Consider the following 12,169-nt stretch of genomic DNA (forward strand, 5'->3'; position numbering starts at 1 on the left):
CCTCTCTGTTCTGTCCTAGTGAGACCACACTGGGATGCTGTGTCCATTTTTGGGCTCCCCAGTTCAAGAGAGACAGGGATCTGCTGCAGAGAGTCCAACAGAGAGCCACAAGACTGACTGGGAGCCTTGAGCATCTCTGCTGTAAGGAAAGACTGAGCACCCTGAGGCTGCTTAGTCTGGAGAAAAGAAGGCTGAGAGAAGATCTTCCCAATGTCTCTAAATATCTGAGGGGTGGATGTGAAGATGAAGGTGCCAGGCTCTTTTTGGTGGTGCCTAGTGACAGGGCAAGGAACAATAAGTCCACCTGAACATGAGGAGAAACTGTGAGGGTGCTGGAGCCCTGGAGCAGGCTGCCCAGAGAGGTTGTGGAGTCTCCTTCTCTAGGCAGATTTCCAAAGTCTCCAGATGTGTTCCTTTGTGACCTGCCCTTGGCCATCTTATTTTGGCAGGGGGATTTGGACTTGAACTTCAAGGTTCCTTCTCACCCCTTCCATTCTGCTATTCTGTGAATAATCTCATCTTATTTTTTCCTCTTTTTGTTTATTTCCCATCAGATTTCCTTTGTATCCAAAAGGAGGGGAGAAGCTTCAGTTTGAATATGGAGTCTATCTTCTCAACAAAAACATAGCACAGGTTGGTACACTGACTTTTATTTCTATCTACCAATCTGCTTAGTGTCTGTAGGACATGAGTGTGCCTCTAGTACTTGGCCATGCTGTTCTCCATGGCAAACATGAGTGGAGGTGTTCTCCAAATCACTCTCTTCACTTGCAGCTTTCTGCTTGAGATTTTCTTCTGTTGTGCTTAAGAGAAGGGATCACAGAGTCATAGAATCAACCAGGTTGGAAGAGACCTCCAAGATCATCTAGGCCAACCTAGCACCCAGCCTTATCCAGTCAACCAGACCATGGCACTAAGTGCCTCAGCCAGGCTTTGCTTGAAGACCCCCAGGGACTGTGCCTCCACCACCTCCCTGGGCAGCCCATTCCAATGCCAATCACTCTCTCTGTGAAGAACTTCACAGTATCACCAAGGTTGGAAGAGACCTCACAGATCACCAAGTCCAACCCTTTACCACAGAGCTCAAGGCCAGACCATGGCACCAAGTGCCACGTCCAATCCTGCCTTGAACAGCTCCAGGGACGGCGACTCCACCACCTCCCCGGGCAGCCCATTCCAGTGTCCAATGACTCTCTCAGGGAAGAACTTTCTCCTCACCTCCAGCCTAAATCTCCCCTGGCACAGCCTGAGGCTGTGTCCTCTTGTTCTGGTGCTGGCCACCTGAGAGAAGAGAGCAACCTCCTCCTGGCTACAACCTCCCCTCAGGTAGTTGTAGACAGCAACAAGGTCTCCCCTGAGCCTCCTCTTCTCCAGGCTAACCAATCCCAGCTCCCTCAGCCTCTCCTCGTAGGGCTGTGCTCAAGGCCTCTCCCCAGCCTCGTTGCCCTTCTCTGGACACGCTCAAGCATCTCAATGTCCCTCCTAAACTGGGGGGCCCAGAACTGAACACAGCACTCATGGTGTGGTCTAACCAGTGCAGAGTACAGGGGCAGAATGACCTCCCTGCTCCTGCTGACCACACCATTCCTGATGCAGGCCAGGATGCCACTGGCTCTCTTGGCCACCTGGGCACACTGCTGGCTCATGTTCAGGTGGGTATCAATCAGCACCCCCAGATCCCTCTCTGTCTGGCTGCTCTCAGCCACTCTGACCCCAGCCTGTATCTCTGCATGGGGTTGTTGTGGCCAAAGTGCAGCACCCTGCACTTGGAGCTATTGAACCCCATCCCATTGGACTCTGCCCATCTGTCCAGGCGGTCAAGGTCCTGCTGCAGAGCCCTTCTGCCCTCCAACTCAGTCACATCTGCCCCCAGCTTGGTGTCATCTGCAAACTTCTTGTAACATCCAGCCTAGACCTACCCTGGCACAACTTGAGACTGTGTCCCCTTGTTCTATTGCTGGTTGCCTGGGAGAAGAGGCCACCCCCCACCTGGCTACAATGTCCCTTCAGTTAGTTGTAGACAGCAGTGAGGTCCCCCGCTGAGCCTCCTCTTCTCTAGGCTGCACACCCCCAGCTCCCTCAGCCTCTCCTCATAGGGTTTGTGCTCCAGGCCCTTCACCAGCTTTGCTGCCCTTCTCTGGACACGTTCCAGCACCTCAACATCTCTCTTGAATTGAGAGGCCCTGAACTGGACACATCACCAGCTAAGGATTTATCTTCCATCTGCATTTTTGAATGACACCTGTGCAAAATGGTTTGTGCATATTAGAGATTGACCTGTTGGAAAGCAGCTCCATGGAGAAGCACCTTTTGAGTTCTGGGGGACAGTAAATTATCCATGACACACAAATGTGCCCATGTTGCCAAGGCCATGGCTGATCCTTGTGGTCTCTTCCAACCCTGCCTGATTGTATGATTATCCAGCCCTCCTTCTCCAGCCTGGTGATGTAACTCTAGGAGACGTGGACAGGTAGGCTGTAAACTCAACCTCAGCTTTGTGCTGTTTGCATCTCTGCCTGTTCTCTATGCAGATCACCTAATCAAAATCTTGAACAGGAATGGGAGAACACCTAAACCCAGGTCGAGCCCCAAGAGATGCTGTGTCAGGGCCACAGTAATAATGGAGCAGAGGTGCTGGTCCCTCAGGGCCAGGATGGTGATGTCCTTGTGTCATACAGCTACATCAAAATAGCTGAATTGTCACTGCTTTCAGCTGGGGTTGTTTAACCTGCGGAAGAGAAGGCTCAGGGGTGACCTCACTGCTGTCTACAACTACCTGAAGGGAGGTTGTAGCCAGGTGGGGGTTGGTCTCTTCTCCCAGGCAACCAGCAATAGAACAAGGGGACACAGTCTCAAGTTGTGCCAAGGAAAGTATAGGCTGGATGTTAGGAGGAAGTTGTTGGCAGAGAGAGTGATTGGCATTGGAATGGGCTGCCCAGGGAGGTGGTGGAGTCATTGTCCCTGGAGGTGTTCAAGCAAAGCCTGGCTGAGGCACTTAGTGCCATGGTCTGGTTGTCTGGCTAGGGCTGGGGGACAGGTTGGACTGGCTGAGCTTGGAGGTCTCTTCCAACCTGGTTGATTCTATGATTCCCTGACACTTCCATCCACAGCAGCAAACCCTTGTTTGACTGCACCCAAAGAGTCCTTTCTTGCTCTGTATTCATTCATACTTCATCAATATCCCATTCCCCAGGCACAGCTGTGAGCATGTTACAGCACCAAGAGCTTGGTTTAAATTCCAACAGAGGTATTTCAGTTCCTAACCTGTTTGCAAGGCTCAACACAAGAGCTGTCTGATAGACTTAGCCTGGAGAAAAAAAAGAAGGGAAAATCAGCTCCTTTTTATGCTTGTTTGATTTGTTTTTCCACTTCTCTCTTCCACCACTTTCTCCCCCTCCCCATTCCCTACCCCAAATTGAATTAAAGCTTCTGGGGGCTCTCTGTGTTGTTTGTTTTTTAAGCTTGGATTCCCTTTACCCTTTTCCAGACTTCTGATATCTTGCCCATGCTTAGTGTATTTTGGAAGATAACCTCCAATGGCTCTGAAATGACTTAAAGGGCTGAAATACCTTAAGATGAAGTTAATCAAGGCCTGCTAATCTTGGAAAATTCACTTAACCAAGTTCTTAATATAACTTAGACTGTGACTCTTTGTTGCTGCTATTAAGAATGGCAGCCAGCTGTTCACACTTGACTTTCATGGGGAAGACCAGTGAGACTAAAGGATTAACTACCCTCTGCCTTCAAAGGCTTTGAGAGCTTTCTCTCTCCATTACTATCAACTCAGTGCTTTCCTTAATCTCCTCTTATGTAAATACATGAGTTCATTCTGTGCCTTGGGAGTTGTGATGTTGCTCACTTTGCTTTCCAGCCTTTTGTGACCTTAGGGTTCCCATACTGGGCTGTTCAGTTGGGTGATACAATTGCTCTGTTCTTCCTTCTTGATGGATAGTAGGAACTCTTCAGCCTTCAGTTTGTCTGCTGATCTGCTTGAAAGTAGGGAAGCTCTGAAGAGGGATATAGACAGGCTGGATTCAGTATCTGAAGGGGGTCTACAGGAGGGCTGGGGAGAGACTGTTGATAAGGTCTTGTAATGCCAGGATGAGGAGGAATGGGTTTAAACTGGCAGAGGGGAGATTTCAGCTAGATCATAGAATCAAGCAGGTTGGAAGATACCTCCAAGCTCAGCCAGTCCAACCTAGCACCCAGCCCTAGCCAGTCAACTAGACCATGGCACCAAGTGCCTCATCCAGGCTTTGCTTCAACACCTCCAGGGACAGTGCCTCCACCACATCCCTGGGCAGCCCATTCCAATGCCAATCACTCTCTCTGCCAACAACTTCCTCCTAACATCCAGCCTAGACCTCCCCTGGCACAACATGGGAATAGAATCATAGAATCAAACAGATTGGAAGAGACCTGTAAGATCATCCAGTCCAACATCCAGGGATGGTGACTCCACCACCTCCCTGGGCAGCCCATTCCAATACCAATCACTCTCTCTGCCAACAACTTCCTCCTAACATCCAGCCTATACTTTCTCTGGCACAACTTGAGGCTGTGTCCCCTTGTTCTATTGCTGTTTGACTGGGGAGATGTTAGGATGTGGTGCTGTGGGACATGGTTCAATGGTAGTAGCTTAGCAGTACTGCTGGGATTGCAAGCTCTAGGTGAGTGGTTGGACTTGATGACCTCAAAGGTGTCTTCCAACCTCAGCAGTTCTGTGATTCTGTGCTTGTTTTATGTGATTAGATGAAATTTGGATGGAGAATGATCAGCTGCCTCTTTCTTATCTCTAGACAGGCTCCAAGAGCTGGAGCTCTTCAGCCTGGAGAAGAGAAGGCTCTGAGGAGAGCTTGTAGTAGCCTTCCAGTATCTGAAGGGAGCCTACAGGAGGGCTGGGAAGGGACATCACTTAGTGCCATGGTCTAGTTGACTGGATAGGGCTGGGTGCTAGGTTGGACTGGATGATCTTGGAGGTCTCTTCCAACCTGGTTGATTCTGTGATTCTATAACTATTTACAAGGACAAGGAGGAATGGGTTTAAACTGGCAGAGGGGAGATTGAAGCTGGCTGTTATGAGGAAGTTGTTTGCAGTGAGGGTGGTGAGACACTGGCACAGGTTGCCCAGGGAGGTTGTGGCTGCTCCCTCCCTGGAGGTGTTCAGGGTCAGGCTGGATGAGGCCTTGAGCAACCTGTTCCTGTATGACCTGCACTAGATTATGGTCCTGCTCTGGCAGGGGGGCTGGACAAAATGATATCTGGAGGTCACTTTCAACTTCTAGCATGCTGTGACCACTTCACCTGTTTTCTTGTTTGCATCTGACATCTCTGAGTTTCTACCACTCTTGGACCTGTTGAAACCTTTTGTTCTAATTTTGTTCAGGAAGGCTGCAGAGAGACTTCTGCTGAGGGTGTCTAGAGACAGGCCAAGGGGGAATGGTTTAAAGCTGAGGCAGAGTAGGTTTAGACTGGAGCTGAGAAAGAAGTTCTTCACTGTGTTGATGGTGAGACTCTGGAATAGGTTGCTCAGGGAGGTTGTGGATGGCTTCTTCCTGGGGATGCTCAATATGAGGCTGGATGAGGCCTTCAGCAACCAAGTCTAGTTGAGAGGTGTCGCTGCCCACGGTGGGGAGCTTGGAGTAGATGATTTCCAAGGTGCCTTCCAGCCTAAGCCATTCTGTGATTCTAAAGGACTATGACACATGGTCACTCACCCATCTAGAATCAGGCAGGGTTGGAAGGGAGCACAAGGAGCAGCCAGTGCCAACCCCCTGCCATGCCCAGGGACACCCTACCCTAGAGCAGGCTGCACACAGCCTCAGCCAGCCTGGCCTCAAACACCTCCAGCCATGGGGCCTCAACCACCTCCCTGGGCAACCCATTCCAGCCTCTCACCACTCTCCTGCTCAACAACTTCCTCCTCACCTCCAGTCTGAACCTACCCATCTCCAGCTTTGCTCCATTCCCCTCACTCCTGACACTCCCTCACAGCCTCAGAAGTCCCTCCCCAGCTTTTTTGGAGCCCCCCTCACATCCTGGCAGGCCACAAGAAGGTCTCCTGGGAGCCTCCTCTGCTCCAGCCTGCACAGCCCCAACTCTTTCAGGCTGTGCTCACAGCAGAGCTGCTGCAGCCTCTGAGCATCCTCCTGGCCCTGCTCTGGACACTCTCCAGCATCTCCACATCCCTCTTGGAATGGGGTCTGAGCAGAACTGGCTGCAGTTACCTTAACCTCCCAATTCCCTGCAGTTGGTTTCTGCAAACATTGGCATGTGTTTTAAACCCATAAAAGTAAATGATGCCTTTAACTGTGTATTGGCATAGAAAAGAGTCACAATTTGCCATGGGCTCACTGGTGCTGGTACAAGCTGGAGCAGCTGGTGGCCAAGCTTTGAAGTGGTTTGTACAACACCAGTGGTTCACATGTTAATGTTGGAGATTTGCATGCTGCTGAAGAGAAAAACATCACCAGAACTGTGAGGGGTTTCTAGTCTTTGGTTTATCAGGAAAGTGTTGCAGCAGTCCAACACAGACACCTTGGTTTGGGGCAAATTTTGCAGCTTTTGCATAGCTCTGCCAGGAAGAAATTCCACAGAGGAGGGAGATAACATCCAGAAATGCATCACAAACCTCTATACTCAGGGGCTGAGATTGCTTGAAGTCTTTGTCTCCTCCTCTGAAGGTCTCAATTGTTGAATTGAAGGACATTGAAGGTCCAAGGCCAGGTTGGATCAGGCCTTGAGCAACCTGGTCTAGAGGAATGTGCCCCTGCCTGTGGATTGTGGATTGGAACTGGATGATCTTTAAGGTCTCTTCTAACCCAAACCATTCTATGATTTTGGGCAAGGTTGGGAAGTATTCTTAACTGAATGAAGTGAAGGTCTTGGTAGTTGGAAGTAGATGATCTTAAGGTCCCTTCCAAGCTAAATCATCTTCTGAATCTATTAATCTTAAGACTACTTCATGAGAAGCTTCCAGATAGATTCCCATCTCTCCTTGGAACAGGCTGCCTAGGGAAGTGGTGGAGTCACCATCCCTGGAGGTACTTAAAAGATGCATGGATATGGTGCTGTGGGACATGGTTCAAAGGTAGTAGCTTAGCAGCAGTGCTGGGATTGCAAGCTCTAGGTGAGTGGTTGGACTTGATGACCTCAAAGGTCTCTTCCAACCTCAGCAGTTCTGTGATTCTGTGCTTGGTTTATGTGATTAGGTGAAATTTGGTTGGAGAATGATCAGCTGCCTCTTTCTTATCTCTAGACAGGCTCCAAGAGCTGGAGCTCTTCAGCCTGGAGAAGAGAAGGCTTTGAGGAGAGCTTGTAGTAGCCTTCCAGTATCTGAAGGGAGCCTACAGGAGGGCTGGGGAGGGACTGTTTACAAGGACAAGGAGGAATGGGTTTAAACTGACAGAGGGGAGATTGAAGCTGGCTGTTGTGAAGAAGTTGTTTGCAGTGAGGGTGGTGAGACACTGGCACAGGTTGCCCAAGGAGGCTGTGGCTGCTTCCTTCATGGAGGTGTTCAAGGCCAGGTTGGATGAGGCCTTGAGTGACCTGTTCTAGTGGGAGGTGTCCCTGCCTATGTCAGAAGGGTTGGAACTGGATGATCTTTGAGGTCCCTTCCAACCTAAACCATTCCAACCCATGAGGGAATTCTTTAAGGCCCAAAGTCATTGTCTTTAATTCAGAGAACCAGCCCTGTGAATTCTTCTGTCACAAATAAATGAGGATCAGTTGCTTAAGTCCCTTTGAGAGGTGTGGGAAGATTAGAGGTGCCTGGGAGGAAGAGTTCTGACTCTACTGGAGTGTCTGGTGAAGAGCTTGGATCTTCCTCTCTTTCTCAGTTCAAGCTGGAACAGAACCAGTCCTGTTCAGTGATTTGACTTTTCATCTCAGGCACTTTCTGAAGCTCAGGGCAGGTTTGCACAGGCAGTGACTGCTTCTAGCAGTGAGAAGCTGATGGGGACAGTTACTGCCAAGGGGTGGGCTGCAGAAGAGCTAAGCTCTGGATTAGATCTGCTCCTGTGCAGGCCAAGGGCACTGCTAAATCTTGTGTGCCCCCAAGCTGGGGTGCAATGAATAAGAGATGGCATCTCTGGGATTGAGTGGCCCTAAACTGTCCAACAAGGGATTCCAGCCCATGGACATCAGGAGGATCAAGCCTCTTCTTGAATGGCTGACATCACCTTTGATCCCAGCTTGTGAGTTCTTGAATCCAGTTCTCATCTCCTGCTGAATCCAGTCTGGTTCTTCCCCAGTGCCTGCCCACAGCATCAGTGGTGCTGGTGACACCATTGCCACCAGGGGGTGGGTTTGATGTTGGTTTCTGTCTATTTATAGCTCATTCATTTTAGTAATAATCATTAAAGCAGTTTTGTTTCTCTTCCCCAACCCATCAGCCTCTCTTCCTTATTCCTTTTCTCTTCCCTTTGGGCAGGGAGAGGAGTTCATATGGGCTGGATGTTAGGAGGAAGTTGTTGGCAGAGAGAGTGATTGGCATTGGAATGGGCTGCCCAGGGAGGTGGTGGAGTTGCTGTGCCTGGAAGTGTTGAAGCTAAGCCTGGCTGGGGCACTTAGTGCCATGGTCTGGTTGATTGGCCAGGACTTGGTGCTAGGTTGGGCTGGCTGAGCTTGGAGCTCTCTACCAGCTGAGTTGAATCTATGATTCTATGATTCATGGAGAGCAGCTGGTGCTTGGTTAGTGCCTAGCCCAGCCTTAACCCTTTGCAATCACCTGGCTCAAATCATTCATGCAAATCTTGGTCACTGTGGGTGAGACACTCAGGACCTCAGGAGAATTTGCATCAACTTAAATACTTGAAAGGATTTCAGTGAGCTTCCCTGCTTTCACAGACTTTTGTCATGGCTTGGTGGTTCTTTTTGTCCTTCCACAATTTCTTGGAGCAAGGAGAAACAAGAGGGTGCCAGAACACTGGACCATGCTGCTTGAATATCTCTCTGCAGATATTCAAGACCTGTCTGGATGGATTGGTTAGCCTGGAGAAGAGGAGGCTCAGGGGTGGCCTTATTGCTGTCTACAACTACCTGAAGGGTGGTTGTGGCCAGGAGGAGGTTGCTCTCTTCTCTCAGGTGGCCAGCACCAGAACAAGAGGACACAGCCTCAGGCTGCACCAGGGGAGATTTAGGCTGGAGGTGAGGAGAAAGTTCTTCACTGAGAGAGTCATTGGACACTGGAATGGGCTGCCCGGGGAGGTGGTGGAGTCGCCGTCCCTGGAGCTGTTCAAGGCAGGACTGGACGTGGCACTTGGTGCCATGGTCTGGCCTTGAGCTCTGTGGTAAAGGGTTGGACTTGGTCATCTATGAGGTCTCTACCAATCCTAATAATACTGTGATACTGTGATCTGGTCTAGGTGATCCTGCTCTGGCAGGAGGGGTGAACTGGATGAGCTTTTGAGGTCCCTTTCAGCCTCTTGACATTCTATGGTTCTGTGAACTGTAGAGTGGGGAAAGAAGCAAGACTGGGGTTGGTATGAAGCAAAATCACTGAAATCAGAACTCTTCTAGAGATAAAGTTTGTAAAGCAGCAGGGTCAGAACAATGAAAACCACATCTTGCACTCAGGAGAATTGGACTGGAATTAGAAGCAGCTTAACCCTAGCTTGGTAGAGCATTTATTTGGAAGAAACTTGCTTTGCTGTTACATTCCCAAGTCAAAACAATGTGTGTTAATTCCAAGAGATCCTAATAACTTCCAGCTGGATCTCAGCACAAATTGTTTCAATCCCCACATTTTCTATCTCTAAACTGGAATCCCTCACAAAGCTTTTTTTTCTCTCTACTATTAGGTAAGACTAAATTTCCAGCTATGATTTCAGCTCTTTGACTCCAGCAAAGATGCAAATGTGATGCTCTAATTTTTTTTTTCTCTAATAATATCAGCCCCTCCCTCTCAAAACAATTAAATCACTAATTGCAGAGTGTGGTCAAAACTGAAGCACAACACAAGTGAGGTGGGAGTGAATTGCTCAGATTTCAAAGGCATTAGGCACTGGGAGAGCAGTCAGTAGGTAGCTGGCCCCACAAACTCCATAGCTGCTGAGTCATGGATGTGTGTGGAGTGTCTGGTGAAGATGAGCCTTTAGCTGGAGGATGAAGTAAGAATTGGGGTTGCTCAGCCTAGAGAAGATACAGCTCCAGGGAAACCTTAGAGCAGCATTTCAGTATCATAGAATAGAACAGAATCAGGCAGGTTGGAAGAGAGCTCCAAGCTCAGCCAGCCCAACCTAGCACCCAGCCCTGGCCAATCAACCAGGCCATGGCACTAAGTGCCCCAGCCAGGCTTGGCTGCAACACCTCAAGCCACACAGACTCCACCACCTCCCTGAGCAGCCCATTCCAATACCAATCACTCTCTCTGCCAACAACTTCCTCCTCACATCCAGCCCAGACCTGCCCTGGCACAGCTTCAGACTCTGGCCCCTTCTGCTCTTGCTGCTTGCCTGGCAGCAGAGCCCAACCCCACCTGGCTACAGCCTCCCTGCAGGCAGCAATCAGCTCTGCCCTGAGCCTCCTCTGCTGCAGGCTGCACACCCCCAGCTCCCTCAGCCTCTCCTCACAGGGCTCTGCTCCAGGCCCCTCCCCAGCCTTGCTGCCCTTCTCTGGGCACCTTCCAGCACCTCAACAGCTCTCTGCAATTCAGGAGCCCAAAACTGGACACAGCACTCAAGGTGTGGCCTGAGCAGTGCTGAGCACAGGGACAGAATAACCTCCCTCATCCTACTGGCCACACTGCTCCTGAGCCAGCTCAGGATGCCATTGGCTCTGCTGCTCACCTGAAGAGATCATCTTATTTTAGTGACCATCTTTCTCATGGTGAGTTCTTAGTGAGCATGCACACTGTGGACTACCTGGCCCAAAGGTCTAAACAAGATGATACAGCCTGGTTTTGTTCCTGTAGTGGTCATTATTTCTAACCCACACGTATGTGATGTGTAGCCACTGAAGAGAATATGAAGCAGAGGAGCTTGATGTTCTTCCAGGAGATCTCATCTGCATAGGAGCAGGAAGATGTGGGAAGATGCTGGAGGGTGTTCAACTCCATCTGCCACCTTCTTGAGTAGGCATTTTAAACATCAGCTTAAACCTCACCTACAGATGAGCTGCCTGGCAACGGTTGAACATGTTCCATGATGTTAGACATGTCTCTTAGCAAGGATTTGGGAGGCATAGTGCAGAGTCATGAGGGCTAAGCCCCCTGGTTGAAAGCAAAAAGCCCTTTGTGGGAGTGCTGGGAAGCAGATCCAGGCTGGTGAGTGGCTGTTGCTTAGTCTTAGATCAGACAAAGGTAACCTTAGAGTAGATGTTAGTGAGAAATTCTTTCCTGTAAGGATGGTAAGACACCAGAAGAGGTTGTTGAGGGAAGTTCTGGATGCCTTCTCCCTGAAAGTGTTCCAGTTCAGATTGGCTGGGACCTTGAGCAACCTGCACTGGTAGAAGGTGTCCCTGCCCTGCAGCAGGGCAGTCAAAACTAGATGATCTTGAAGGTCCAACACAACCATTCTGATTTTTCTCATGGAATTTCCAGTTCCTTTAGGTTTCCAAGAGGTTGTCTCCTGCATGATTCTTGACAGACACTTTTCCTCTCCCAGTTGCCAGCTTGCTTGGAGTGGAAGTAATTTGCTCTGCAGCTATAGTGCAGGTTCTTCTGATCCTGGCTACAAGGGGTTTTACTGCAGCTCTTTTCTTGCACAGGACAATCAACCTGTTTGCAACTCTGAGTATCAAATGATGGTGAGACCCCACATAGAGTATTGTGTCCAGTTCTGGAACCCCTATTACAAGAAAGATCTGGATGTGCTGGAAGATGTCCAGAGAAGGGCCAGGAGGATGATCATGGGGATGGAGCTGCTCTCCTTTGAAGACAAACTGAGAGAGTTGGGGCTGTTCAGTCTAGAGAAGAGAAGGCTCTGAGGAGACCTTCTTGTGGCCTTGCAGTATCTGAAGTGGGATTCAAAAAAGCTGTTGAGGGACTTTTTAGGTTGTCAGGTAGCGATAGGATTGAGGGGAAGGGAGCAAAACTGGAGGTGGGGAGATTGAGATTGGATGTCAGGAAGAAGTTGTTCAGCATGAGGGTGCTGAGAGCCTGGCACAGGCTGCCCAGGGAGGTGGTGGAAGCCTTTGGGCAACCTGTTCCAGCATTTCACCACTACCACTG

At 49.8% G+C, this 12,169-nt stretch overlaps 1 protein-coding gene across 2 annotated transcripts in view; it reads left to right on the forward strand.

Moving 5' to 3' along the window:
• UVRAG (UV radiation resistance associated) overlaps window positions 1-12,169 on the forward strand; it is a 140,636-nt gene that overhangs the window by 91,000 nt on the left and 37,467 nt on the right. The window contains exons 13-14 of one of the 2 annotated variants that reach the window (XM_064144218.1): window positions 555-633; window positions 8,123-8,365. In XM_064144218.1, coding sequence (XP_064000288.1) covers window positions 555-633; window positions 8,123-8,230 — 187 coding nt within the window. In that variant the 3' untranslated portion in view covers window positions 8,231-8,365. Of the gene's footprint in view, window positions 1-554; window positions 634-8,122; window positions 8,366-12,169 lie in introns of those variants that run through there. The other variant, XM_064144217.1, reaches the window with a different exon arrangement.

Source organism: Pogoniulus pusillus, chromosome 6, assembly GCF_015220805.1.
Source record: "Pogoniulus pusillus isolate bPogPus1 chromosome 6, bPogPus1.pri, whole genome shotgun sequence".
In the NCBI taxonomy this organism is placed as follows: Eukaryota; Metazoa; Chordata; class Aves; order Piciformes; family Lybiidae; genus Pogoniulus; species Pogoniulus pusillus.